At 38.0% G+C, this 24,701-nt stretch overlaps 1 protein-coding gene across 6 annotated transcripts in view; it reads right to left on the bottom strand.

The window, feature by feature from the left end:
- Window positions 1–2,291: 2,291 nt before the first annotated feature.
- Window positions 2,292–24,701, bottom strand: part of PCGF3 (polycomb group ring finger 3) — a 57,966-nt gene continuing 35,556 nt past the window's right edge. For 4 of the 6 annotated variants that reach the window (XM_075411290.1, XM_075411291.1, XM_075411293.1 and 1 more), the window contains 8 exons: window positions 21,321–21,438; window positions 15,280–15,376; window positions 12,888–12,943; window positions 11,820–11,930; window positions 11,249–11,337; window positions 9,949–10,086; window positions 7,845–7,925; window positions 2,292–5,962 (listed from right to left, as the gene is read on the bottom strand). In XM_075411290.1, coding sequence (XP_075267405.1) covers window positions 5,915–5,962; window positions 7,845–7,925; window positions 9,949–10,086; window positions 11,249–11,337; window positions 11,820–11,930; window positions 12,888–12,943; window positions 15,280–15,376; window positions 21,321–21,429 — 729 coding nt within the window. In that variant the 5' untranslated portion in view covers window positions 21,430–21,438 and the 3' untranslated portion in view covers window positions 2,292–5,914. Of the gene's footprint in view, window positions 5,963–7,844; window positions 7,926–9,948; window positions 10,087–11,248; window positions 11,338–11,819; window positions 11,931–12,887; window positions 12,944–15,279; window positions 15,377–21,320; window positions 21,454–23,232; window positions 23,310–24,701 lie in introns of those variants that run through there. The other 2 variants (XM_075411294.1, XM_009945483.2) reach the window with 2 other exon arrangements.

Here is a 24,701-nt window from a genome sequence, read left to right as displayed (position 1 = left end):
AAATAGCACAACAGACCAATTTTTTTCAAAGGCAACACATATTCACTTCATTAATCAAAGCTTCCTGTAAGTAGGAGACCTTTTCTCCCCCTAGCAGCTCACCAAAGTAAAATAAAATAAACACTGAACGTGTGTGGATATACTTTTCAATTTGGCATGTGTCTAAGTGAATGTCCATGTTTCAGAATGCTGCAGTCAGCCCCTGTGCATCACCGTCACCAGGTAAGACTGAAAGTAACACATACAGGCTGGGTAAACACCCTTCTATCCACGGATACATAAAGACATCACGGCAACTGTGGTTTTGCTCTTTGTAGCTGAAGCCATTTCATTTGCTAACTGGAAGTTACTTGCCAACCACTTGTCTCAGACATACTGCCATTCTGTGGAGTGGAGTTATACTTCGGGCAATGCTTGTGTTTGGAGTAAAAAGCCGATTATGACAATGCAATGCCACACCACCACTGTTTCAGTCATGCTGTGTTTGTTCAGTGCTATGATATTATGACAGCTAGTTCATTATGTTCTTGGGGAAAAATCGGACAATAACTTCCAGCCTGACAGTATTTCAGTTAGTTTCTCTGCTTTTATTAACAAGCATATAATATTACTTGGCAAAACACTGGATACAAGCTTCACTATCATAAAATCAAAACATTAAGCAATAATCCCCAAAGGCTTATTCAGACAAAACTAGCCACCAGTAGTACAAAAATCACACAGCAACACAAAGCATAAAAAATTGTAAACTTTCAAATGAAGCTAAGCCAAAAATAAGATTTTACACTGTGACAGTTCCAGAATCTTTATTATGCCACATATTAGGATAAAGGCTTAGTGGTTGCACTGGCTTATTGTCCCTTAATCGTAAAATAATCTTGTTGCAGAAGGAAAGAACAAACTTTCCTTTTGTCCAGGTAAGTCACTTGAATTCAAGATTCCTTTAAACCAATGCTTCGAGTTTCAAATAAAAATAAAAAAAAAAATCATGGAATATCAGTATTCAAAAATCAGGGCTCATTCCTTCAGCCACACCTAAATATTCACATGAATGATCCCCGTTGGTTTCTGCAGAACCATCCAGGTTATTAGTAAAGTTACCAACCTAAGTGTTCATAGAATTGGACATTTACTTCCTACCCTACCACTAGCTTCTGGACAAGTCATCATGGCTTCGAAAGATTTCCAAGAAGCCCTAGGGATGTTCAGACATGAATCAAATAGCAGAGCTTTAATTTGCATATAAATCAACCATAACTCCACAGTAAAACATTACTGTTGACCTGCCACAAGATGCAAGTTCCTAGAACATGTTTGTATTGATTGCAAGTTTTGGTTAAAGCAGAGATTGAAGCATTGTTCCATTTTCCTTAATGTTGTTCTATCTGCAACTTTTTACTTCAACAACACATCTCAAGACCTTAGTTACAGTTAATTCTATCTTACATAGAGATTCTAGTGTATGAGACAATGTTTTGCCCTGTTATCAACTTCAGGCAGACTACCTGAAGTGTAGCTTGCATTAACACTTCCAGTGAAACAGCCAAACTGATTACCTGAGGAAATACAGAAACTTGATTTTTCTGTACAGTCAAGCGTTCTGTACAAAATGCATTTTAAATACTAAGATTCATGTCACTGATGTACTGACTGGTTGGCTTTTTCCTATTATATTTAGCTCAATGGTAAGATACATAATGCTGTAAAACAGGCTAGTTGTATGATTACATTTATCATCCAGTTAAAAACACTCAGTGAATCTCGTAGGAGTAACTATGTTGTTATAAAGACAATAAGAGCCAGATAAGCTTTCAAAGGCTCATCGCCTGTTGGAAAAAAATAGCACCATCATAGTTGTATTCTGATAATTTTTATGGTCCCATATCCCCAGAGGTGATGGTGTTGTGTATACTATTGCACAACCAATAAAAATAAATATTCCCAGGTTTGATGGGCACAAACACACCAGACATAGCAATGGCACAAAACTTTTTCAGATAGGCTGCAAGTCTTGCTGATTGCTTCCACAATTCACATTAATGTTTCTTGCAAGATCATTTATTTTAAAATATTGCTGACAGATAGTTCTTGTACTTACACAAATTTAAATCCCACACTTCACTCTTCAAATAAAAAAATAAATCAAAAAACAACCCCCCCAAATAACAGTCCCAAATAAAACCCCATTTGAACACGTGAGAAAAGCCATCTACATTCCTTTTAAATGTAACGGTAAGTAGATGCTACATTTACAATTTAAACATATGCCTAATAAATGCATGTTTCAAAGCTATTGCACAAAAGCATATGTAATGCTCTTTATTTATACAAAACAAAAACATACAAATAAAAGCTACTCAAACTCATTGTAAAAGGAAGAAGCTTGGAAAAACATCTTACAGTTCCATTTTATATGCCCCTAAATAAAGCTGGACCACCGAAACCCAAAATACTTGGATGGTAAAATAAGACAGAAGGCTTAAAAAAGAATAAATAATTTTATAAAGTTAAAATTTAAAACCCCAAATCTTATTTAAGTTCAGTATTATATATTCTATCTGAATTATCTATTTTTAATGAAACTATATTTAATGAGACTTTGAGCCTGGGTGGTTCAATAGTCTCACTGCTGCTGAGGATAATGCAACAAGATACTTCAATTATTTACCAGCGTAAGCAATTGTGAAAACTACTTTACAGTAACGACATCTTCATGAAAGCCAAAATAAACTAACACGATCTCACTAGGACTAAGAGATATCTATGCGGAGTCCAACTTTTAGTCCAACTTCGAACAGTATCAAGGATATCTTACCCAATATAATCTTGATATAAATTAAGTGTCTCTTAACCTTCACAGAAGTGAAAGAACACTCTGACTCAAAGGAGACCTCCCTCTGACTTCAATTCAATTGCACTGTAGTCTTTTAGTAAGGCTAAAGGAGACTAACTATGGTCCACACACAGTCTCATCCCTCCTGAGGCAAAGAGAATCTGTAGCGATTATGTTGTGACAGGTGATTTAGAAAAATAACTGGGTGGCTTTTTATGTTTGGTTGTTTTTTTTTTTTTCTTTTTACAGGTGAGGTTTGATCAGTTTAAACACATTGCAAAAGCAGTTACACACAATTACGTGCAAAAACCCCAGCTGCAGGTATTAATACTGGCTTGAAATTATGTATCCATATAGCTATAAACAGAGTTTTTAAATATATCGATAGCACCATAACAAATTCAAGTGATACTAAAGAAGGTTATAAACTTGTAAATATATGTTCTGTACTGTAGATGGTTACAGCAAGAGATAGACTTGGAAGGCTTCTGAATTCGCATGTTCGTAACTACTTTCTCAGTTGCACAAGTACACAGGAAAGTACCAAAATCCCAATGTACGTTAACAGCACTGCATCAGTATCTAGTCGTACAAGAAGTTTTTGCAGTACACACATTCTGAGGTAGACAGATCTCATATATATATTTGTTTGTATGTGTATATATATATATATCTCCTGACTAAGGTGGTTAATCAGAATGCTGTCTGGCAGCTTTAATTTTATGTCTACATCAGGTACAGTCAGTGTCTGTATACTCAGGGTTCACAGAGGGTGGACACATACAGCCCTGTCTGTACTCAGTGCCTCAGCGGCTAGAGCTAGTCCCTTATTTACATTAGGTCAGTAACAAGCACATTAAAAGCTCCAGAAAGGCCGAATATGTAAGTTTGTGTACACATCCATACTACCTACTTTCACTGTTTCTGAGAAGATTTTAAAAATGGTAGACACATGATCTCACTTGTTCTCTTCTGCCAGTTCAAGTAATGTTAAAGACAGAAAAAAAAGCTATAATACATATATCTGAGTCCATAAACAGTAAGACAAAAACAGAGCCAAGTTCATTTCCATTGCTCGTACGCATGGGCACACAGCCCACACGCCCAGAACCCAGCCGCCCAGCTTGGATGTGGAGTTCTGCCTAACCCAAACATTCAAATGCAGCCATCCTATATCCTCATCTGCAAGGACAGCCGTGCTTTTTGGCCTTTGGGTGGCTCTCCTTTCCATCTCCACAGTTCAGCAGGCTCCCTTTCATTCTCTTCCCACATACTTGATTTCCTTCCCATTCACATCTGTGACTATAAATAAAAATGAGAAACCTTGTTTTCAAAGCTAAACACCAGCTGGAGCATCCTCTCTGCAGCAGCAGAGCTGAGAAAGGAGGACTGAAGACTCCAAAGAAGGAAATTATGTGACACATGCTGAGGAATGTGGCGCTTTGAAAACTCAAGAAGAGGACAAGGATTTAAAACGCTTGGACAAACCTCTTGCAGTATCAGCTTCCTGTTATCAAGTAACAATACTTTCTAGCAGAAGAGGGGAAGGAGAACAGCTAGAGGAAGCAGGGTAGTTAGGGGTAAACTTGTTTTCTTATGCAAAGACAATTTCTCAAAAAATAACAGGGTTTAATAACAGGAACAGCAACTAGCACTTTCAGATGACTGGAAAAGTCTTCCAGAAATTAGAAGGTTAACGATTTCCAGCTACCAATAATATGGCATAGCCTGTTTTCAGCGACTTGACACCTGTGCCAGACAAATACTCTCATAATCACACTATGTACGCTATCCTGTATACAGCTTGCAGAAATCACTTTCAACTACTGTTTTTAAAAAGCCAACTATTTCAAAAAGCCTTACAAAAAGGGCAGTGAATCCTGCTAAGTGCTATTGAGGGTGCATTCTATATATATATATATATATAGGTATATGTGTGTATAGAATTATGCACACATACATACATGCATGTATATTAACTTGCATCCATTAGGGTTGATGCAAGCAAAGTAATCTGTTAAGGCCAGACGGTGCTAAAATAAACTTGTCTGACGCCCCCTCCCCACTCCTCCATCCCCGACAGCCAGGAATTGCGCTAAAGGAAATGCTATGGTTTCATAAGAAAACAAGTAAAGGAAATATAAAGCTGCTCATAATGATCTGAGGAATTTTTAACCAGTGAAATGAAAACTGTGCAATATCACCAAAGTTGCCCAAGAACCGGTGTTTCAATAGCTACTGAGAGCAAATTATCTCTGAATTAAAAACTGATTTCTGCAAGCCACATCTACATAAGAAATGTTTATTTTTAAAAAAATTCACAAATCTAGCACTTTGGAGTATTTGTCATTACGTGGTGCAATTTATGCCACAGCAAAATATCAGGGCACATTAAAATTAATTGAAATTATTTCTATTAGTCTTACCAAATCAACATGCATAGGGGGCTATCAAAACTTTACTAAAACACATAGTAAAGGAGAGCAATAACTGGTCAAAAATGACAAACTTACTGATTTCCCAGATTTTCAGAAGTTTTCAATGCAGCATAATAAATTATCACCAGTCACTGTATCACTAGGTATGGTCAATGCTCTACAGAGTAACTTGAATAAAGCCAATGCAATCAGGCATCCTATATAAGACAATAACACTTTGCAAAAATATAATTTTTAAAGATTCAGAATGTGAAAAGTAACTAAATGCAAGTTGGTGTCAAAAGCAACATTTTTAAATCACCCCACAACATTCTAACTTATTTCTGTGTAACTGTAAGAGATAAAGCAGGCTGAGCTACATGGAACTGTGAAGTGTTTTCAGTATCTGTAAACTTAGTGCTGGTAGTGTCTTGTTGAGTTGTGACTTCTTTCTTCCGTACAAAAAAAGTATAAATATTTTCTGTCCAGAAATCTAGGTAATATATGCCTAGAAGAAATATTCAGAAAGACAGTCCACTATGAAAGCACTACAGTCTTCCAAAATTATTCGGCTGGTTTGTGTCATGGGATTAGTGATGCACTAAGAAGGCGCCAGATGATAGTCTCGGCAAAAAACTCTGTCCAGAAGGACAATAAAGTTCTCTTACAGCAAGTCCATTTTGGGTCTGTAATGTAGCAGTAGAGGTGCTTTCTGCAAGACAGAAATATCAGATAAGTTAAGAAGTAAAACCAGAACTAATCTGTTCAGTAGGCAAAACTTTGGTTTCATAAGCTAAAGCTTAAATGAACTACCAGAGATGTGAACTGTCAAAATTTCACCAAGACAAAGACAAGATGTAATTTCATCTGTGGATCTCAAACAAGAGATGACGAATCCTTTCCCTCTTCTCTCAGGAGCTGATCACATTGAGATCAGTTCTACTAGGTCTATTTAACCTGGAAAACCCATTCCCAGTAAGGGAGAAATGCAGATGTCTAGAAAGCAGCATAAGAGCATGTGGTACTTCATATTTAACAGCTCTCACTTGATTCCTCTCCCATGAAATGTATCCATTGTTTTTTTGTGAATAGGTAAACTTCCAACATCCACTACATCCTGCACCAAGGACTTCTGTGTCTCACATAAAGAAAAGAATTGCTTCCTCTTGTTTGTTCTGGACCTCCCACCTCCCAGTTTCATTTTAAATCCCCTCTCTATTTCACCTGAGAAGGCAGTTTACAGTTCTGTTTTCCATGCGACTCACAAGCACAAAGATTTCCATGATATAGGTGAACAGCAGAGTTGTACAGATGCATATCAATTTGATGCTATTGTTTGGTCCTCTTTTTTTTTTTTCCACCATAAAAATCCCTAACATTTTCTTTGCACCCATTTACATTTACCTACATTGAACTTAAGGTGCTCACTAATCACCTGTCACTTGAAACTGTAAAGGCTTGCTTCAATCCTTTGTCATCAATCTGTCTTCACTATCCTAAATAACAACAATGTTGTCAGTGCATTGTTACTGTACTATTCAAACCCCTTTCTAGGCCATTCAAGAATACCATACAAAACAGATTTCAGTAGGATTCCACTCATTACCTCTCTGCATTTCGAAGACTGAGTTCTGTCCTGTGACTCTTCTGCAAGTCAATTATTTTTCTACACAAAGATAGAAAAATGCTCCCCTGGTCCCACCTGCACCTCTTCTACACATGCATCTAAAGCCATCAAGTGGTTCCACCTCAGCGTACACTATAAGCTCAGACTGTGCTGCTTCCCCGTTATGAATATTAACTCCTAGTTCAAACATCCCAAATACACATACACTGACTCTGTAAGTGTGACTTGCCTCCTAAGTGTTCAATTTTGCAATTAACTCTTACACCCATTTCACTTGAGCTGCCATTATTAATGTGATAACTAGTACTCAGAATGAATGCTCACTGTTTACTATTCATCTTGAAGGAAGTTGTTTAAAGAAACAACAATAAGCAAGTCAAAGATGTACTCAAACATGTTCAGCCAGCTTTTTTTATGCCTACTAAATTCTGCCAGAAGTTCCTTAACTAAGGCAGTGAAGCATTGCAGGTACTGCCTCCCCTTTAAAGTATAACAGCCTTCTTGAGCTACAGAAGAGAACTGTGTTGAAAAAATCTGCCTTTGTTGCATCTCAATCAGTTTCCACACCTGTGTGGATTAAAACCAGTTTTACCTAAAATAACCAAAGATAAGTTTCTTGTGGCTTCCACTTCCCTTGCCAGACTTTACAACAATTTGACAGTCGATTAAGTGTTCCCTTTTCCCTTGCAATTAATACTTAATTCCCCTTTTCTTCATTTCACAGATTCACAGATTCACAGAATGGTAGGGGTTGGAAGGGACCTCTGTGGGTCATCTAGTCCAACCCTCCTGCCGATTTCCTTGGAAACAAAAATAATACTGGGTGTTTAAGGATGCTGTATTAGATATTTATTAAAGTATATTTTTATCAAGTTTGCAGTTACTGCATTATAGTTCCAAAAGATGCCTATTTTATAAACATTTTATTTGGCCACTTCATGATATATGCAGATCCATTGTGTCATACCTTAAATCTCCATCTAGTAACAACTACAAACTTGAGCGTGTGATCCTTGCCAAGAATCTCTTCATTGCATAATATGTCCAGCTGACAAAACAAAGACGACAGTTAATTCATTGGACACAGTATGTGAAACAACCTATTTCAGATAATACTACAAACGTTTGACATGATTTTTTTTCTCTGAAGACACTGGTACCATTCACCTTGCAGTTACTCTGCAGACAAAAACAGTACAAGGAAAGAAAAGAGAATGTCTTTTCTCAACGTAAAGTGCTGAAAGGCCATGCCTATGCCTACCTAGGAAATGCTGCATGAACTGGACTTGGCTGTTTGATTTAGCTTCCCAAGCAGTACTAACACCCATTCCTGAAGGCTTTGAACGCTTTTAAAAGGCCCCATAAAACGATGAAGCAGACAGAATTCACAAATCTCAAAGACAGCTCTGTTATTTCACACACTATGAAATTTTTTTATCTAACACCAGCCAGCTGGCTTTCTGCTACAAAGATAGATTTTATAAAAAAAACTGTCTGCCGCCTACCTCATACACTGTATTTATGATTTTTTTTCACACACTCAATAGCTATTTTAACTTAACTATCTCAGTGTTGAAAGATCTTTGTATTAGAAACAGTGACAATATAAACATAAAAACATGAAGACCGTATGACTACTAATCAGCTGAACATGAACTAAAACAGGGAACATACATGAAAACAGTAAATTCCACGAAGGTGACTTATATTAACAATGCCTTACCACACAACCTAGAAAGGCCTGAATGTGCATGCAGTCCACTTACACAGCTTATCTAACTGACAATAACTCAAACCTGCAACAGTCTACAGCAATCAACCAAGTGTCCACAAGTTTAAATCCTTCTACTGTATACTTGTTACTCAGTACTGGTACACTGATTACACCACAATTTATGTACTCTTCAAGAAGGCAGGGAGGGATAGCAAAGGAATAAACAGTACACCTGAAAGTTTGTTCCCTCAGTAAAAGCCAAGCAGGTTGTTAAATCACAGACTGGAACACTGGAATAGAGGCCTTAAACACACACACACAAAAACATGGCTTTGAAGAGCCATGTTTGCTATGTTGTTGCACTGCTGGGCTACAGCCAAGAGTCAATCACTTCCAAGTCAGCTGAGGACAAGACAGGAGATACAGATTTGTTTCAGGAAGACTAGCAGAGTTCGGGGACATGCTCCAACCCTAGAATGGAGTGTTGGTTTGAAGTGCACAGAAAGTAGGAAGCAATAACAATACAGGTACCAATTGGCTGTTGAAAAGTTTGAGCAGAAAGGTGTTGACACATTGGACTGGAAAGCAGATGATTTGATTTGCATGAAAAGTCTTAATAAAATTCAGTGAATCAGTGACATAATGTGTGGTTGGGAGATGTCAAGCTGAGTGCCAACCAAGATGTCTAGAGACTGTGACCAAGAGCCAGCAAAGTGGTAAACCAGAGACTGCATTCATACGTTTGCCACTGTTAATTTCGAATCTGAACTAGGAGAAGTGCACAGAATTTTTCTTTCTCTATCTTTCACCATAAAGTATTCCCATGATTCCGAGTATTCCCTGCAAAGAAAGGGAAAAGTAGGCATCTGATAATGCTCTGCTCTTGGCAGGCAGCAACCATGGGTTGAGCTTCACTGAGAGAATAGAAAGGAACAAAACATTTGTGGTGCTTTCTCTTAAGCTGGCTTCATTAGTGTTAAAGTGGTTGTTACTGCCTGTCCCCTGCACTGAGTGTGAAACCTCTGAAAGGGTGGGATACACCTGACTACAAGCTGTCAAACAGAGCACCTTGCCAAAGTCCATTTCAACACATGTGGAAGCATGTAACCAAGTCTTTTAGTTCCACGATTTATATATAGACACGAAAAGATGCACTGCAAACAAAGCGGCAAGTTCTGTGCAGACCCAAGAAAGGACAAGAATATGGCTCCGGAACATACAGTTGAAGAGACAGTGTATGCTTCTGTTTTCTGAAAATAAAATCAGACTAAAAGATATTCCTTTGCAACAGAACAATACCACACTTTTTGTAAGGTTTTTATAGCTGCAAAATCATTTTAAAAAAACAAAATATTACCTCATTAAAAGAAGAAAGGTTAAGTTTTTTGGCAATGAACTTCTTTAGATGCAAGACTGTTGCTTGTGCTGAGCAGCGAATCCATTTTCGTTTCAATCCACGCAATTTGCTGCTATTGCATTCCAAGCAGATGCTTACCTTCAGGAAAAAGCAAACAGTCAAGGTCGGCTGGAACAATTTTCTGCAGTCCTCATTAAGTATTCCACATGGAGTTTTTATTAATACAACAAAGTGAAAAAGTACACTACTAGTATTCCTTACACGAAAATTCCTGTAGTCCTATTATAAAATACATTTTCTGACATCTTGTCAGTTTAGTGATAAGCACTACTGCAACCAAAAAAGATCTAGACAAAAAGGTCAAGAAAGAATTTTTGAATTTGGAACAAGGCTGCTACAGTCCCAATTCATAGGCTGCCAATAGCTCAAGAGGACTCTATGTCAAAAGCTGAAGTAAGATAAACAGTAAGAATACCGTTGCCGATTTTTAATGATTGCTTCCAATGTAACTTCTTGCTTTTAGTGAAACTGGTCTTTCCAGTTTAAAACAGAATTTTAACACATCCCCCCAAAAGGTCTCTCTAATTTCTACGCTTCAACTCTCACTTCTTTTCTCATCCAGCTACTCATTACTTAGTCTAAGCTCTTTATGATGATATAGTTACGCACTAAGAGATCTAGCACTACTTATAACCCCTTTGAAAGTTCTCTTATGTTATAATTGAAAAGAAAATTAATCCAAGTTTAATGTACTCTGGACACACATAACAGGAAAACATAAAACTAATGGCTTGTTTATTCCAAAAGGAAATCTCACTTTCAAACATGCTTTGTGTTTAAAACGTAATGGTGAACTTCCCACCTTTCATACTATTTTTATGGTATACGGCTAACACTGTCTTCGTATTAGAGGTTTAAAACAAAATAAATAGTAAGTTAGTAAAAGTGCAAAAGGCTACATTCATAATTACTGATACATGTTCAGCTCAATACATCACAGTAAGACTGGGATATGCTTCTTCAGAAGGGCGTCCAAATAACCTGAATTTGTTTTGAAAGCAAATACATACTTTGGAAACTCCTAAAGAAACAGACAGAATTATAAATTTTTAATACAAATGTCTTTAATGTATTCTCCATGAAACTCATGCTTACACAAAAGCACTGGGCAACACTGCCTCTTGTTTGTATCAGAGGACAGAAAAAGTAGCTTCAAACAGTTATTTTTCTTCTCTGTTAGCTTACCAAAGCACTAAAGCTAAAATACAAGACAAAACAAAAATGCGCCCTATGGGCTCACCTGTTCGTCACTTCGATGGTAGTCATTATCTTCTTCCTGTTTTTCCTCAGAAGTTTCTTTGTTTGAGTTATCATCTGTTTTAGTTTCACCTTAGATAGGAAAACAGATATATGGGATAACACTCAGAAGCAGCTTGTAATGCTAATGTGATTAAAACAGCACAGTTGAGGACTGCAATGTGGAATGAACTTTGCTTTTCCCAAACTGCGCTTATCTGCTTAGGCAACTCTAGCTGCCAACAGCCCCACACCTGAAACAGAGGAATACATACAGAGCACAACCTTCAGTTCAACTGCTCACAGCACAGAAGCTGTGTAATTTCACCAAGTCCCCACGCAGGCAATACTGCACACGTCTCCTTCGCCATAAGTAATACGGCATGACCAGCTAAAGAGAACAATTCTGTGCATAAATAAGGGACAAAGCAACAATCCTACACTCACTGTACTGTGCAGTGTTATAAAACAATTGTGATTGTAATAAAGCAACTAGACACACACCGCCAACAGGTCTGTTCATTAATTTACTAACCATCACATGCCCAAGACAAAATAAATAAAGGATCATTTACCATTTCGATGAGAATCTAGGTGCTGTTTTGTAGAACATGTCTCCCCTTTGATGTCCCCTGGAACCTCCATGCCCAGTTTGTGATAAAACTCCCTTTGCTTTTTCATTTCCGCTGTTTAAAATTGCAAATATTAAACCCTGTAATAAAGTTCTAATGCAATATTTATGAAGTTATTCCAAATCCCTTCCCTCTTAAGTGAAATAGGCTTGCCAACAAGTGGTACTCTTATCTTTGCCATTGTATCAAGTCATGCCTCACCTTATTTTTTAGAGTTAGAATACTACAGTCATCTGTACAGCTACTATCATAGCATTCCTATTAGAATAAGATAGTATTTAAAATACTATACCTTATTTTAAGTCCCTTCCACAACATTTCAGTCAAACCATTATTTCTGAATTTTTATTTATAGCTCTGTTTTTCAACATGCTAGAAATAATTTTTAAATCATCTATTTAACCTATTCATGTTTCAGAATGTGCTGGTTTTGCAGCTTAAATGGATTAAAATATTCTATTTAAATGAACGTTGTAACACGCATCAAGACAAAAAAAATTACTGAGCAATTACTATAAAGTCCTTTAGCTGAACACACCCAGTTTCAAACAGGATTACAAAAACACAAATTGAAAGTTATCTGCTAAGAAAGGATTCACACACTAGCAGAAACTTCACTGAAACTAAAAGCTGTTCTGCATTACTTTCTACCTCTCAGAATTCTAGAAAGCTGGCACAACAGGCTTAAACACACAGTTTAACAAGAACAAACGAGAGTCAGTGTGCCAAGATTCAAAAGCTGAACTACTATTCTGCTTTACATAACACTGCTTATTGAAGAAATACCACATCTTTCCTGCCACCACTCCCAACTCCTAATTGCTGCTAGTATACATATGAAACTAAACTAACAACCATAAATGACACTAATGAAGGAACATGCTTCCCCATTGTATTTTTCTTCAGTCCCCCCCAGCCCTCCCTGCCTCCTTTTCATCACCTGAAACTTTTTTGAAGTGTTAAAGACACACATGCACAATGCCCTCTAAAAAAGGTCATACCACAACTTACCTTCTTGGAGGCCTGGCACAAGTTTGTAAACAATATCTTGCATTGTTCTGTCATGACTAGCAAGGAAAAAAAAACAAAATCAAAAGTGTAAGTCAATCATCTTCATTCAAAACATTTCTCTCAAAAAAGTTCCCTTACTAAATTGATGTAAAACCTCTAAATTCACCTAAGAATAATTCTAATTTTTACGTCAGTATTCATATCAAACAATAGAGGACAGCAGCATAAAACAAATTATGAAAAAGTACAGGCTAAGACAGAAACCCAATGGAAGTTTAAGGAAGAACAGTCCTAGGACATGTGGAGGATGACATGTCATGGAACATGACTTCCTGCATCAAGGCAAATACATCACTAATAATCTCAAAATTCTTTGACAACTTTGAAGTAAACTCATTTTTATTATACAAGAATAAAAGATAGTCAGTCTATTTCTTACTCCTACAGACTTGCCTCTCACATTTCTAGATTACTTGGTTATCTTTACTAGGCATTTCCAAGAATGCAAAAAAACAGTCCACAGACAAAGACCACAACAATAAAATGTTACTTTGCCCTTCAAAGCCAACATTTTAACTGTAAACAACATTATGTAGCTCAGAAGCCTTTATAGGTAGTGTGGCTCAGATAAAAGAAAGGTAATACTCCCAATGGAACTGGAGCAGCAGGACCAGTTAAGATTCTAAACCTTAATTCCCAGCTCACCTAGATAAAATTCTGTTTTAGTCTAAAATAAGTGACTGTCTGAAAGAAACAACGTATTACCCTAACTTCCATTCCAACTGATTAATAAAATCAGAAATGTTTCAAACGTCTGCCTCTGCTGCTACAAGCTCATTACCCCAATAGAGCTTGCAATACCAAATCTTGAATCTGACTTAAATAGCATAAGAGGCTTACAAGTGTAGTCTCAGACTTCTCATCACATGACATGAGCACTTCACAGCAGTGCAGGCCAGTGAACAAGTAAGAAATGGTGCCAAATAAAGAGATTTAAAAGATTGTAATGGTCAATTGTAAGTAGCACGACAAGAAGAATCAAAATATCATTGATTCTAAATTAATCTGATTTCAACCAGTAGTAATCCCATTTGCACAGGCTTGGATTTCAAGTGTCACACATGGATTGCAGGAACTTCTCCAAAAATTTTTCAACATAAATGAGGACATCAGCCATCACTACTAGATCAGATGTGAGAGTTTAATAGCCTTCAGAAATGTGAAGTAGGAGACACATTTGTTTTACCTACTGTCCAGACAGAGGGAGATGAATAGGGGTGCAAATCTACGTTCTAAGACATATTGTGAAACTCCGTACTGTCAATTCTTTATTTAAAAAAATATATATCCAAAAGTAAGCTGGGCAAAGGCTGCTTCAGTCTTGAGAGGCTAGTATTTTATAACTAGTTCAGGCAAAATACTTCCTTTGAAGTGTATTCAGTGACCAAAAACAAGTAGCAAACTGCTTTCTATCTGTTCTCAATTTAATGCTGTTTCCTAGCACCTTTTGGCATAGAAAACAAGCTTCTGAACCAAGGCACTGGTGTATTCCTTGTAGCTTTACAGCAGACAAACATGCTGTCTTAAGTGTCATTTATTCATTCTTGCCTATTGGCATCTACTTGTCCCTTCAAAGCATACAGTCACATAGGGTATTACCAGTGTTTCATATAATGCATTATCAGTGTACGCTATTGGTCTCCAAATGCGGAGATGGAGAGCACTGAAGGAAAAGAAAGGGAATGTCTCTTCTGAAAACAAACCAAACCAAACCAAATATACTTAGTAAAAATAAAAAAAGCGAAACTGATGAACAATACAGGATTCATGCTGGGTCAGAAAGTGAAAGCACTCTGTGTAGGGATCAAAACAGAATGAAGGACAAGATTGTTCCATTCCACTGGTCTAATATTTTTGCTGCCATATACTTACCTGTTGCTACGAACTAAATAGACCTTTGAAAGATTAACTGAACAATAAAATGAACAATTTTTTTCTGTCACTGCTCTGTCAGACACTGAAAAGCACTGTTCAACTGAGATTATTTATTTTGAGGATTTTGGAAAAGCGTAATTTCTACTGATGTTTCAGTTATGTAACTTTTACTACCTCAGCATACAAAATGAGGAATGACTAAATCCCATTAAAACTCACACAGAAATTAAACAGTAAAGTGTATACTTTACTTAAGTCTGGAAGAGGCTAACAGATACCAAGTAATTGTAAATTCATAGCAAAGTTTGATCCCATATCTCCTCAATGACCTTTAACTTCCGTTTTAAATGTTTAACATGCTGTTAAGCAAGTAAGAAAATCTAGGAAAAAACTGTGATCTATTAAAGAGGCTGAAACAGTTGAGTGAAGTTAGTTGCACTTTCGCTTTCTTACTTACCCAATATATTGTAAGGGGTGGCTCTGATGTATAACAATTCTACAGGTTGGACAAGTGTTGTTTTCCTCCAAGTATTTCACTAGGCAGCTTCTACAGACTGATAACAAGGACGTTCATAATTAAAAAGAAATAAAAGAAGCATAATGAATACAGTCACAGAAATGCACCTTACTGAAATTTACACAATCATTTTTAATACCATGTAAGCGTGATGTCTAATCACACAGAATATAGTTTCCAATGTCTTCAATGATGTTCTTGATACAGCGAAATGATGCACTACAGTTAAGGCATCTGTAGCTAGCCAGAGTCTTCCCAATAAAGCATACGACACACAATCTCACTCCAGAATTTGCTAGAACAGCAATTTACAGCAGCTCAACATCACACTGCTTGCACCATTCACCTTGCACAGACTGTATTACAGAAGCTGTACGCTGTTAGGATACTATTTGCTTTAACCATGGCCACATACAGAAGTAAAGTGTACAGTGGCAATGAACCCAATACAAAAAAATTATTCCAAAGTTGGATACTTTTTAAAAGAACAGAAAACTTTCAAAAAGTGGATATCCAGGTGCTATTTTAATTCTAACTTTCACAGAATACACTAAATACCTATCGGAAAAAAAAATACATTGGCATAGACTTTCCATATTTGTAAAACATCCTGGTAGTAGTTCATTATAAAGCTGCATGCTTTTGGAACTCTCTCCATATGCATGCACACAAGCATCTGTATCTCATCCAAAGTAAAGTATTTACACTATTTACACCTCCCCCCTCCGAAACCGTACTTATAATACACACTGCTACATGATATCCTGACTCACTTTAAGTTACAACTCAAAAGCCAGTGGGGGGGGGGGGGGGGGGCGGAGAAGAAATAGCTTTTCCTTAAACAAAAGTAGTTTGGGTAGTCATGGTAGTAATGCACTCATTCTTCTCACATAAAATGAAAGCATTTCTGTAACTATAGCGCCATCTACCTTTCAGACAAGATGACACCACAACTAAATAAACACCTGCTAATACTAAAAAAATTATGCAGCAGCAAATGAAGCATAGCAAGTTTGCATTTTGCATTGTATTTACACACTTAGGATGACAGTACTGTTGATGGTAGAGGTTATGGTTAGACTAGAGGAAGCCTCATAGCTTTGCACACTAAGCACAGATCTCACACATCAGTCTGTTCCAGTGGAACGGCAGAGCACTGGATCCATCCATTTGCAAAAGTGAAGCCAAACACCGGTCTTACCAAGTCAATAAAAGCAGAACCTGACAGTGGGACAGTGAGGGCAGAGACAAGTATCCTGGGAAAAGTACAGGGATGTCACACGGTTGTGTAGGGATGGGGTCAGGCAGGCCAAGGTGTGGCTGGAGCTGAATTTGGCAAGGGAGGAAAAGAATAATAAGAAGGGCTTCTACAGGTATGCCAGCCAGAAAAAGAAGGTCAGAGAAAGTGTATCCCCTCAATGAACACGACTGGCAAACTGGTAACAACAGACAAGGAGAAGGCTGGAGTACTCAACAATTTTTTTGCCTCAGTCTTCACTGGGAATCTCTCTCCCCACACCTTTTGAGTGCATGAACCTCAGGGCAGGGACTGTGGGAATGAAGTCCCTCCCACTGTAAGAGATCAGGTTTGTGACCACCTGAGGAAACTGAGCATACCAAGTCTATGGGACCTGACGAGATGCATCCCAGAGTGCTGAGGGAACTGGCTGATGTAGATGCCAAGCTACTCTCCATGGCAATCATGGCACACAGGTGAGGTCCCTGCTGACAGGAAAAAGGGAAACATTGCAACCATTTTTAGAAAGGGCAGAAAGGAGGACCCTGGGAACTACCAACCTGTCAGCCTCACCTCTGTGCCTGGAAAGATCATAGAACAGAGCCTCCACAAAGCTACACAAATGCACATGGAAGACACGGAGGTGATGTGAGACAGCCAGCATGACTTCACCAAGGACAAGTCCTGTCTGACCAACCTAGTGTCCTTCTACGATGGAGTTACTACACCAGTGGACAAGGGAAGAACTACAGATGTCATCTATCTGGACTTCTGTAAGGCCTGTGACACAGTCCCCCACAACATCCTTCTCTCTAAATTGGTGGGATATGCATTTAATGGGTGGACTATTCAGTAGATAAGGAATTGGCTGGATGGTCACAGCCACAAAGCAGTGGTCAACGGCTCAGTGTCCGGATGGAGATCAGTGATAAGTGGTGTCCCTTGGTAGTCCGTACTGGAACCAGTACTGTTTAGTATCAACACAGTGCGATCCAGTACACTCTCAGCAAGCCTGCAGACAATACCAAGCCAAGTGGTGCAGCTGACATGCCTGAGGGACATAATGACATCCAGAGGGACCCGGACAAGCTCAAGGAGTGGGCCTGCATGAACCTCAGGCATGAGGCAAGTTCAACAGGGCCAAGTGCATGATCCTGCACATGGGTCGGGAAAACCCCTGGTAAAAATACAGGCTGGGGGATGAAGAGATTGAGAGCAGCCCTGTCTAGAAGGACTTGGGGCTAGTGGTGGATGAAAAGCTGGACATAAGCCAACACCGTGCACTCGGAGCCCAGAAGGCCAACCATGTCCTGGGCTGCATCAAGAGAAGCGTGGCCAGCAAGCCAAGGGAGGTGATTCTGCCCCTCTGCTCCACTCTGGTGAGACCTCACCTGGAGTCCAGCATCCAGCTTTAGAGCCCTCAGCACAAGATGGATATGGAACTGTTGGAGTGGGTCCAGAAAAGGGCCACAGAAATGATCTGAGGGCTGGAACACCTCTCCTATGAGGAAAGGCTGAGTGAGTTTGGGCTGTTCAGCCTGGAGAAGAGAAGGCTCCAGGCAGACTTTATTGCAGCCTTTCAGTACTTAAAGGGGGCTTGTAAGAAAGATGAGGACAGACTTTTTAGCAGGGCCTGTAGTGACAGGACAAGTGGTAATGGTCTTAAACTAGAAAAGGGTAGATTTAGACTAGATATTAGGAAGAAATTTTTTACGATGAGGATGGTGAGGTACTGGAATGGGTTGCCCAGAGAGGTGGTAGATGCCCCATCCCTGGAAACATTCAAGGTCAGGTTGGATGGGGCTCTGAGCAACGTAGTCTAGTGGAAGATGTGCCTGTTCATTACCCGGGGGCTGCACTGGATGACCTCTAAAGATCCCTTCCAATCCAAACCATTCTGTGATTCTGTGATACCTTCTAAAGCGACCTCCCACTTCAGTACATCTTCCAGTTTGTACTAGGTATACACTAACTCCTCCTAAACTGAACTCATCATAAGTCAGCTCACGGTCTGGCAGGTCTATTAGTCTATGCACAGCATTCAAGTAAATGCAACTAGATAGCTTACAGAGGATGCTGCGGTCTTCTAGACTGATTCTTCTTTCACAGGATCAAGTTGGGATTAATAAACTGTCCTGAAACTGGAAGTCCTAGGAGTACAGGACAGCCAACACGGGAACTATTCTAGAGTTTGAAACAATAGTATTTACCTAGAGTTTTCCCATTACCTGGAATTTCCAACGTCTGCAAACTCCATTTACCCAGATACTGGGGCACTGACTGTAGGCCTGAACCAAGCTGCATGTTTTCTGGTTATTTTTATAGTACATTTCAACATATTGGAGAACTTTCATTAGAAAATGAACAGGCAAGGTTAATCCTCACAAAGACCAGTTTCATTCCTCTTGACTTTTTTCATTTCTGCATCTAGTTCAAGAAATACAGTTGGTCTTTCATCATCCTCATGAACCCAAAAAACGACACCTTTCATTACATATGAGGCTTTCCCTTTCATAAAATACAAGGACAGCTTTCACACTTTAACACTTATGAAACTCAAATTACAAATGTAAAAGTTTAACAAGACCTGCATGTATCTGTTAACCTAGAATTGTAATTAAGAAACAGATGTAAACTAGTAAAGACTTAACAATGAGTTACTACTAATGAAGTTATTATGGACTGACTTGTAGGCTTTCATGTCACCCACAAACTAAAAACATAGCAGAGAACAAGCAGGAAGGGAGCAAAACAGCTTGTTTTCCCCTGAATTCTGTTTTACAAAAGAAGGTGACCCTGTCCCTCCAAAGGACTGTCCCTGATGCTCCAAATGATTCTCACCAAAGGACTCCAGAACTACATTTACTACTGAAGCGAAGAGTCTCCGAATGTCTGGAGGACAGAAAATTAGAGAAAAATTAAAAATGTAGGAAAACTGTACAGTTCTGAGTAGAAGCAGAAATAAAATTTCAAGGTGGTGCAATTCAGCAGAGAATTCACTACCTCAATAGACAGTGCACTTTCAGGATACATTTTGCAAAGATGCTTTTCCCGGAACGTATATTTAGCATTAATATACACAATACAAATGACACCAACATGTGTAAAATTTTTGAAAAAGACAAGGCTGTGCACCTCTTCTCAGAAAACTGTAATTCTACAGGACACACACTGAAGTAGTATTCTCAAAGTATAAACAACCCAAATAAGGGAGGGACAAGTCACAAATTGTATGTCAGCTATGTTAACTCGATGTAATACTGATTTTGTATATAATCCTGATAATAGCATCAATAAATAATCTGGGGCAAAACTAAGTAGAGGTCTAGCTTAAGGATCTCTACAGTTCAGAAAGAACACTATGGAAATTAAGATGTGAAACAGATGCAGAAGAGACATGAGAATAATGAAAATGACATGGAATTGTGAGAGGAACAAAAAACAAATTAAAGCTGAGGAACAGAACTTCTAAATTAAATACAATGGAAAACGTAATCTCTGACAAATCCACGAGCATTGTAAGACATTTTAGGTGAAGAATAAGTCCGGTGAAACTTTTGTGGAGATGAAGCCACTGCCACCAAATAATTCCCTTCCAAGAAAGTTTAGGACTATGAGTCACTAAGCTATCCAAACAACATACTAGCTTTATCAGAATAGGGGTAAATACTGTGACAGAAGCATTTTAAAACATGGGATGCTTGAAGCTGCATAGCAAACATTATTTAACAGATTAATACAGGTGCACATAAACAAAACAAATGATATTTTAAGCTCTGAAGAGATAAAACTGGTCAAATGGAAACTCCTGGTTGACAAGGGCGCGTTGGTAAATTGCAAGGATTCTGAAGACGCAGCTAGAAAAAGTAATTTTGTAAGGTGTAGAGCCATCAATGTGACTGCTACAGAGGATATTTAATGTCACTACACTAGGCCTTCTGGACTGAAGTTAATTCCTTAGCTCATACATGTCTTGGCAATGGAAAGTGAGGATCAGAACGGACTGAAGACAGAGAACAGTTCTGGAGTTACCACGTTGGGACTGTAAGGGTGCTTCTCTTCAGAAGGAATCCTTCCAGATCTTTAGTTGGAACTGTGCTAATATGCAGGTTTCCATCAGAATACTGCAAACCCTAGCATTCCGATATCCCACAATGTGAACACCAAAGCTGCTGGGATGGACTTACACCTTCAGTTTTCTTGAAGCCTAAGGCTTTGCAAGGTACTACGGTATACTTTACCAACATGAAACTAGAAATTCAGAGTAACATACAACAAACAACTACCTCATCACAGTATTTTGGAACAAAAGCTTATTTCTAGGGTACCACACAACATACTTATTCTTTATTCATAAAGTATGGCTGCTTTCTGCAGAGGAACAGGAGAGCAAGAGACATTTGGAAGGCTCCAGTTGCAGAACATATGTTATGTCAACTGTCAGAGAAAGGAGAACTAGGCATTCCACATTCCTTTAGCAGGAAGACAGACTGCATTCTTGAATGCATATGCTACCACTAACTGTATATATGGCTTCAACCTTGTACAGTACAGTTTTAATGTTCTCTTCATCTGCTTTGTTAAAAAAGCAAATAATCTGTAAAAAAAACAATGCCTAGTAAACCACGCATTATTTCAGCTGATGCACAGCAGATTCTTTAATTTCAACTAAAAACTATCACAACATATTGCATATCAAGTTAAAAAAGAATTGTTTCTTTAACTTAATTATACTTCTACTTACAAGTATGTAAGCATTCAGTTACAGTAGTAGCATCAATCAGGTATCCATTGCACAGACGACAGGTTATATGGGCATTAATGTCCCAAAGCTTAATCTTTCTCGTTAGCATCTTTGGTGTCTGCAGAAAAGACATATCAAAGTAACATAGCTGCAGTGATCAGGTAAAAGCCATTTGGGAATAAATGATTTAACTAGAATTAATCCTGAAGGTATGTTTATACACCTTTACGCTCTCATATACTGTACATGCACATGTACACACACACAATGACAGTACGAGCTTTTAAAGCACTTCACAGAAGTCAAACAATGTAAAACCACACTATTTTCCAAGCTGAAATTTCAACAGCATAGAAAACAGTCTTTCTAGCACACTATTAATAAGTTCCTTTACAAACGAAGGGACCTGGACTTCAGGTGAAACCCTGCCATTCTAGTGATCGAAGTCATCACATTCAGTCTAGTAACGGGGAAAAATTCACAAAAATTTGGAGAAAATTCTCAAAGCAATTTGAGAATTGAAAGCATTTTGATAACTGGAAAGTCAAAATAACTAGGTTTGATTTGGCATAGTAGATGTACCCACACCTGTGTGTTTGTCTTGTGCCAGTATGGTTAACGTATAATTTTGCTGTCTCTCAGTAATGAAACTGAAAAGTAAATCTTCTCCAATCCCATTTCATTTAAACTCAAGTTAATTAAAGAACACATTACAAACTAGTCTGATTGGCAGAGCTGCAGCTTGTTTTACTAAGAAACATGAACTAGAAAGTTTTTCTCTCTTCAGAGCAAGGGATAGCATAACCACCATTAAAAGAAGAAAAGTCAGAAATTAAAAATGAAAAGGCTCATTTAACTTTTTTTGCAGCAACCCCAACTGCTTTTAGAGAAAACACCACACAAAGCCAACGCCTTAATAAACTGCCAGCTTTTAAATACAGCTATATTTTATTTTTTAAAATACATTGAAAAGAAAATTGTAGTGTTATAATAAAATGACAGCATTCAAGTTAATTAACAGAGCAGAGTAAACTGGCTTACAATTTATTACATTTGGTTCCCGCACTGCACAAGTCACCGAAATACACTCTTTTCCATTAAAGTGACTTTACTCTTCTAGGCTCACAAATTTTCATCTAGCTTAGTTTGGAACACATTTCAGAATTTGAATGGTGACACATGTTCCGCAAATTTCACACAGAAATATCATAACAAGGTTGTCCAACCTTTAATTTAATTTGTCATATTCTTTTTCCTTGTTTAATGAAGTGGTACTAAGCAAAAAGAACTATCAAAAGGCAAACTTTCACACCAATCTGAACTACACCAGCACTTAAAAAGTACTTTATATTCCATTATAACCTATGGAAAAGCACATCCAACACCCACCCATTAGAATCTGCAAATCTGCATTGTCCTATACAAAAATTATTAGGAAGACTTCCAGTTCTCATAGATAAGAATTGAATGACACAAAAATCAAACTTATTTTATGGTATTTGAAACTTCATAATTTAGCTAGTGACTAGCCATTACAGAAGAATGAAAGCGCAATTTGGTCTTGTAGTACACAAGATAGGTCATACTCTATGCTTGTGAACAGAATAACTTTTCTAAGTTGTGTTTTACAGATTTATTTCTAACCAGCTGAAAACCAACCATATATTAAACCCATGGAAGTTGGTGCACGAGATCTCCAGTCTACTGGAGAAGCTACTGCTTGAAGTAAGTGTATTTCTATGGCACAGGAGAAGAGCTATTCCACATCACTCTAAGTAGAGTTCAGGAGATGGCTTAAAACCACCACTTAAATAGAAAGTCAGCAGACTGGAAAACACAATTCATGACAGGCAAAAGAGAAATTAAGCTACAAAGATACTTAAAAAGGCAGTATCAATACAACTGTAGTTACTTGTCTAGGCAGGAATTCAGAAAAAGGTGTTCAGGATCACCACACACTGAATCCAAGCACTAGTGAGGCAGAAGAGCCAAAGATATGACGGTGAAAACTGAAGCAAATAAATTATTTATTTTCCAGAAGCATGACAATTTTCCCCCACTACAGCAGAGACAAGCACTGCCACTAAAGAACCTGCAACAAACAAAAAACAGTTCAGATGGGGTATGATTTATGAGAACAACGAATGAACCACACAATTAAGAAGGTAAGAATACCACAAAATGTTAATAAAGCCCATTGTGCCAGAACAAGGGGATAGTAAAGATAATACACACTTCACTGACTGAGCAGGAAACAATCATACACTTTTTGGCAATGGAAAAATACATGTCTTCTAGAATATCCAGAGCAAGCCTGTCAAATCAACCCCATGAAAATTTTATACACCTTTCAAAAATGACAGAAATACGCTCTCATTAGACATTTAAAGAACAGAAACTGGGAACTATTGCAAGAAGCAGCAGAATGGGAACAGGTTTTTCCAGGGCATTAGACACCTCAGTTTCAAAACAAGATAAAACATGCAGTGGGAGATTTCTCCACAAGGCCTGGCCCACATTTGTATCTTGCAACTGCTAAAACAAGAGAACGATCTCTTCTCTGCATATGCAGAGGTCCAGACATGGTAGCTTCAACACAGGTTGAAACTCCAATAAGCAATGCAACTTTCAGGTCTGTAACCAAGCTGTCAGTGTCAGACTCCACTTCAGCCTGCATTTTGTGCAACTGAGACCTGTGTCCTCTAGTCTCATAAAAAAGACGACAATTGGAACGCCTCTCATTTTTCAGAATAGTTAACCTGTAACAACAGGAGGCCTTATTAAATATAAAACAAACGAAAAAAAAGGTCATACCAGTTTATAACTATTTAGAAAAGAAGGGAGGAGCTAGCAACAAAATGGGATTACCAAGATGTCAGCTCAGTTAGACAACATATTTAAAGACTTAAATTTTGAACACAACTTGAATTGCTTCCCAGAGGGAAGGCGGGGAAAAAAAATTTAGCAAAACTACTGACATACATAAAGAAGAAACAGAAGGACTAACGCTACAGCCTCATATAGAAATTAAGCTCATTAATAACAGCAAAAAACTGAACACAAAGTAATTCCACATTTATCACCTGTCTGTTCCATATCACTTCAGAGGAAAGTAAATAACAATCGCATATTTCACGATCAACTACTTTTTTATCATTATTAATGTAATCAAAAAGGATACACAGTCATACTTCAAAACACAAACCTAAGCTACCATTCAGAACACTTCGGAAGAAACTCTCCATGTCAGTTGATGGCTAATACAGGTTTATACAGGATGGCTAATAGAGGAATATACATATTCCTATCTGGAACACATTAACTCTATCAACTCAGAAGGGGTACAAGTCTATTTGAACAACACATCTGCTCTTGGGAAGC

The sequence above is a fragment of the Opisthocomus hoazin genome, chromosome Z (genome assembly GCF_030867145.1).
Source record: "Opisthocomus hoazin isolate bOpiHoa1 chromosome Z, bOpiHoa1.hap1, whole genome shotgun sequence".
NCBI lineage: Eukaryota > Metazoa > Chordata > Aves > Opisthocomiformes > Opisthocomidae > Opisthocomus > Opisthocomus hoazin.
The sequence above is the reverse complement of the archived record's forward strand: the minus strand, read 5'-3'. Positions and strand labels throughout refer to the sequence as shown.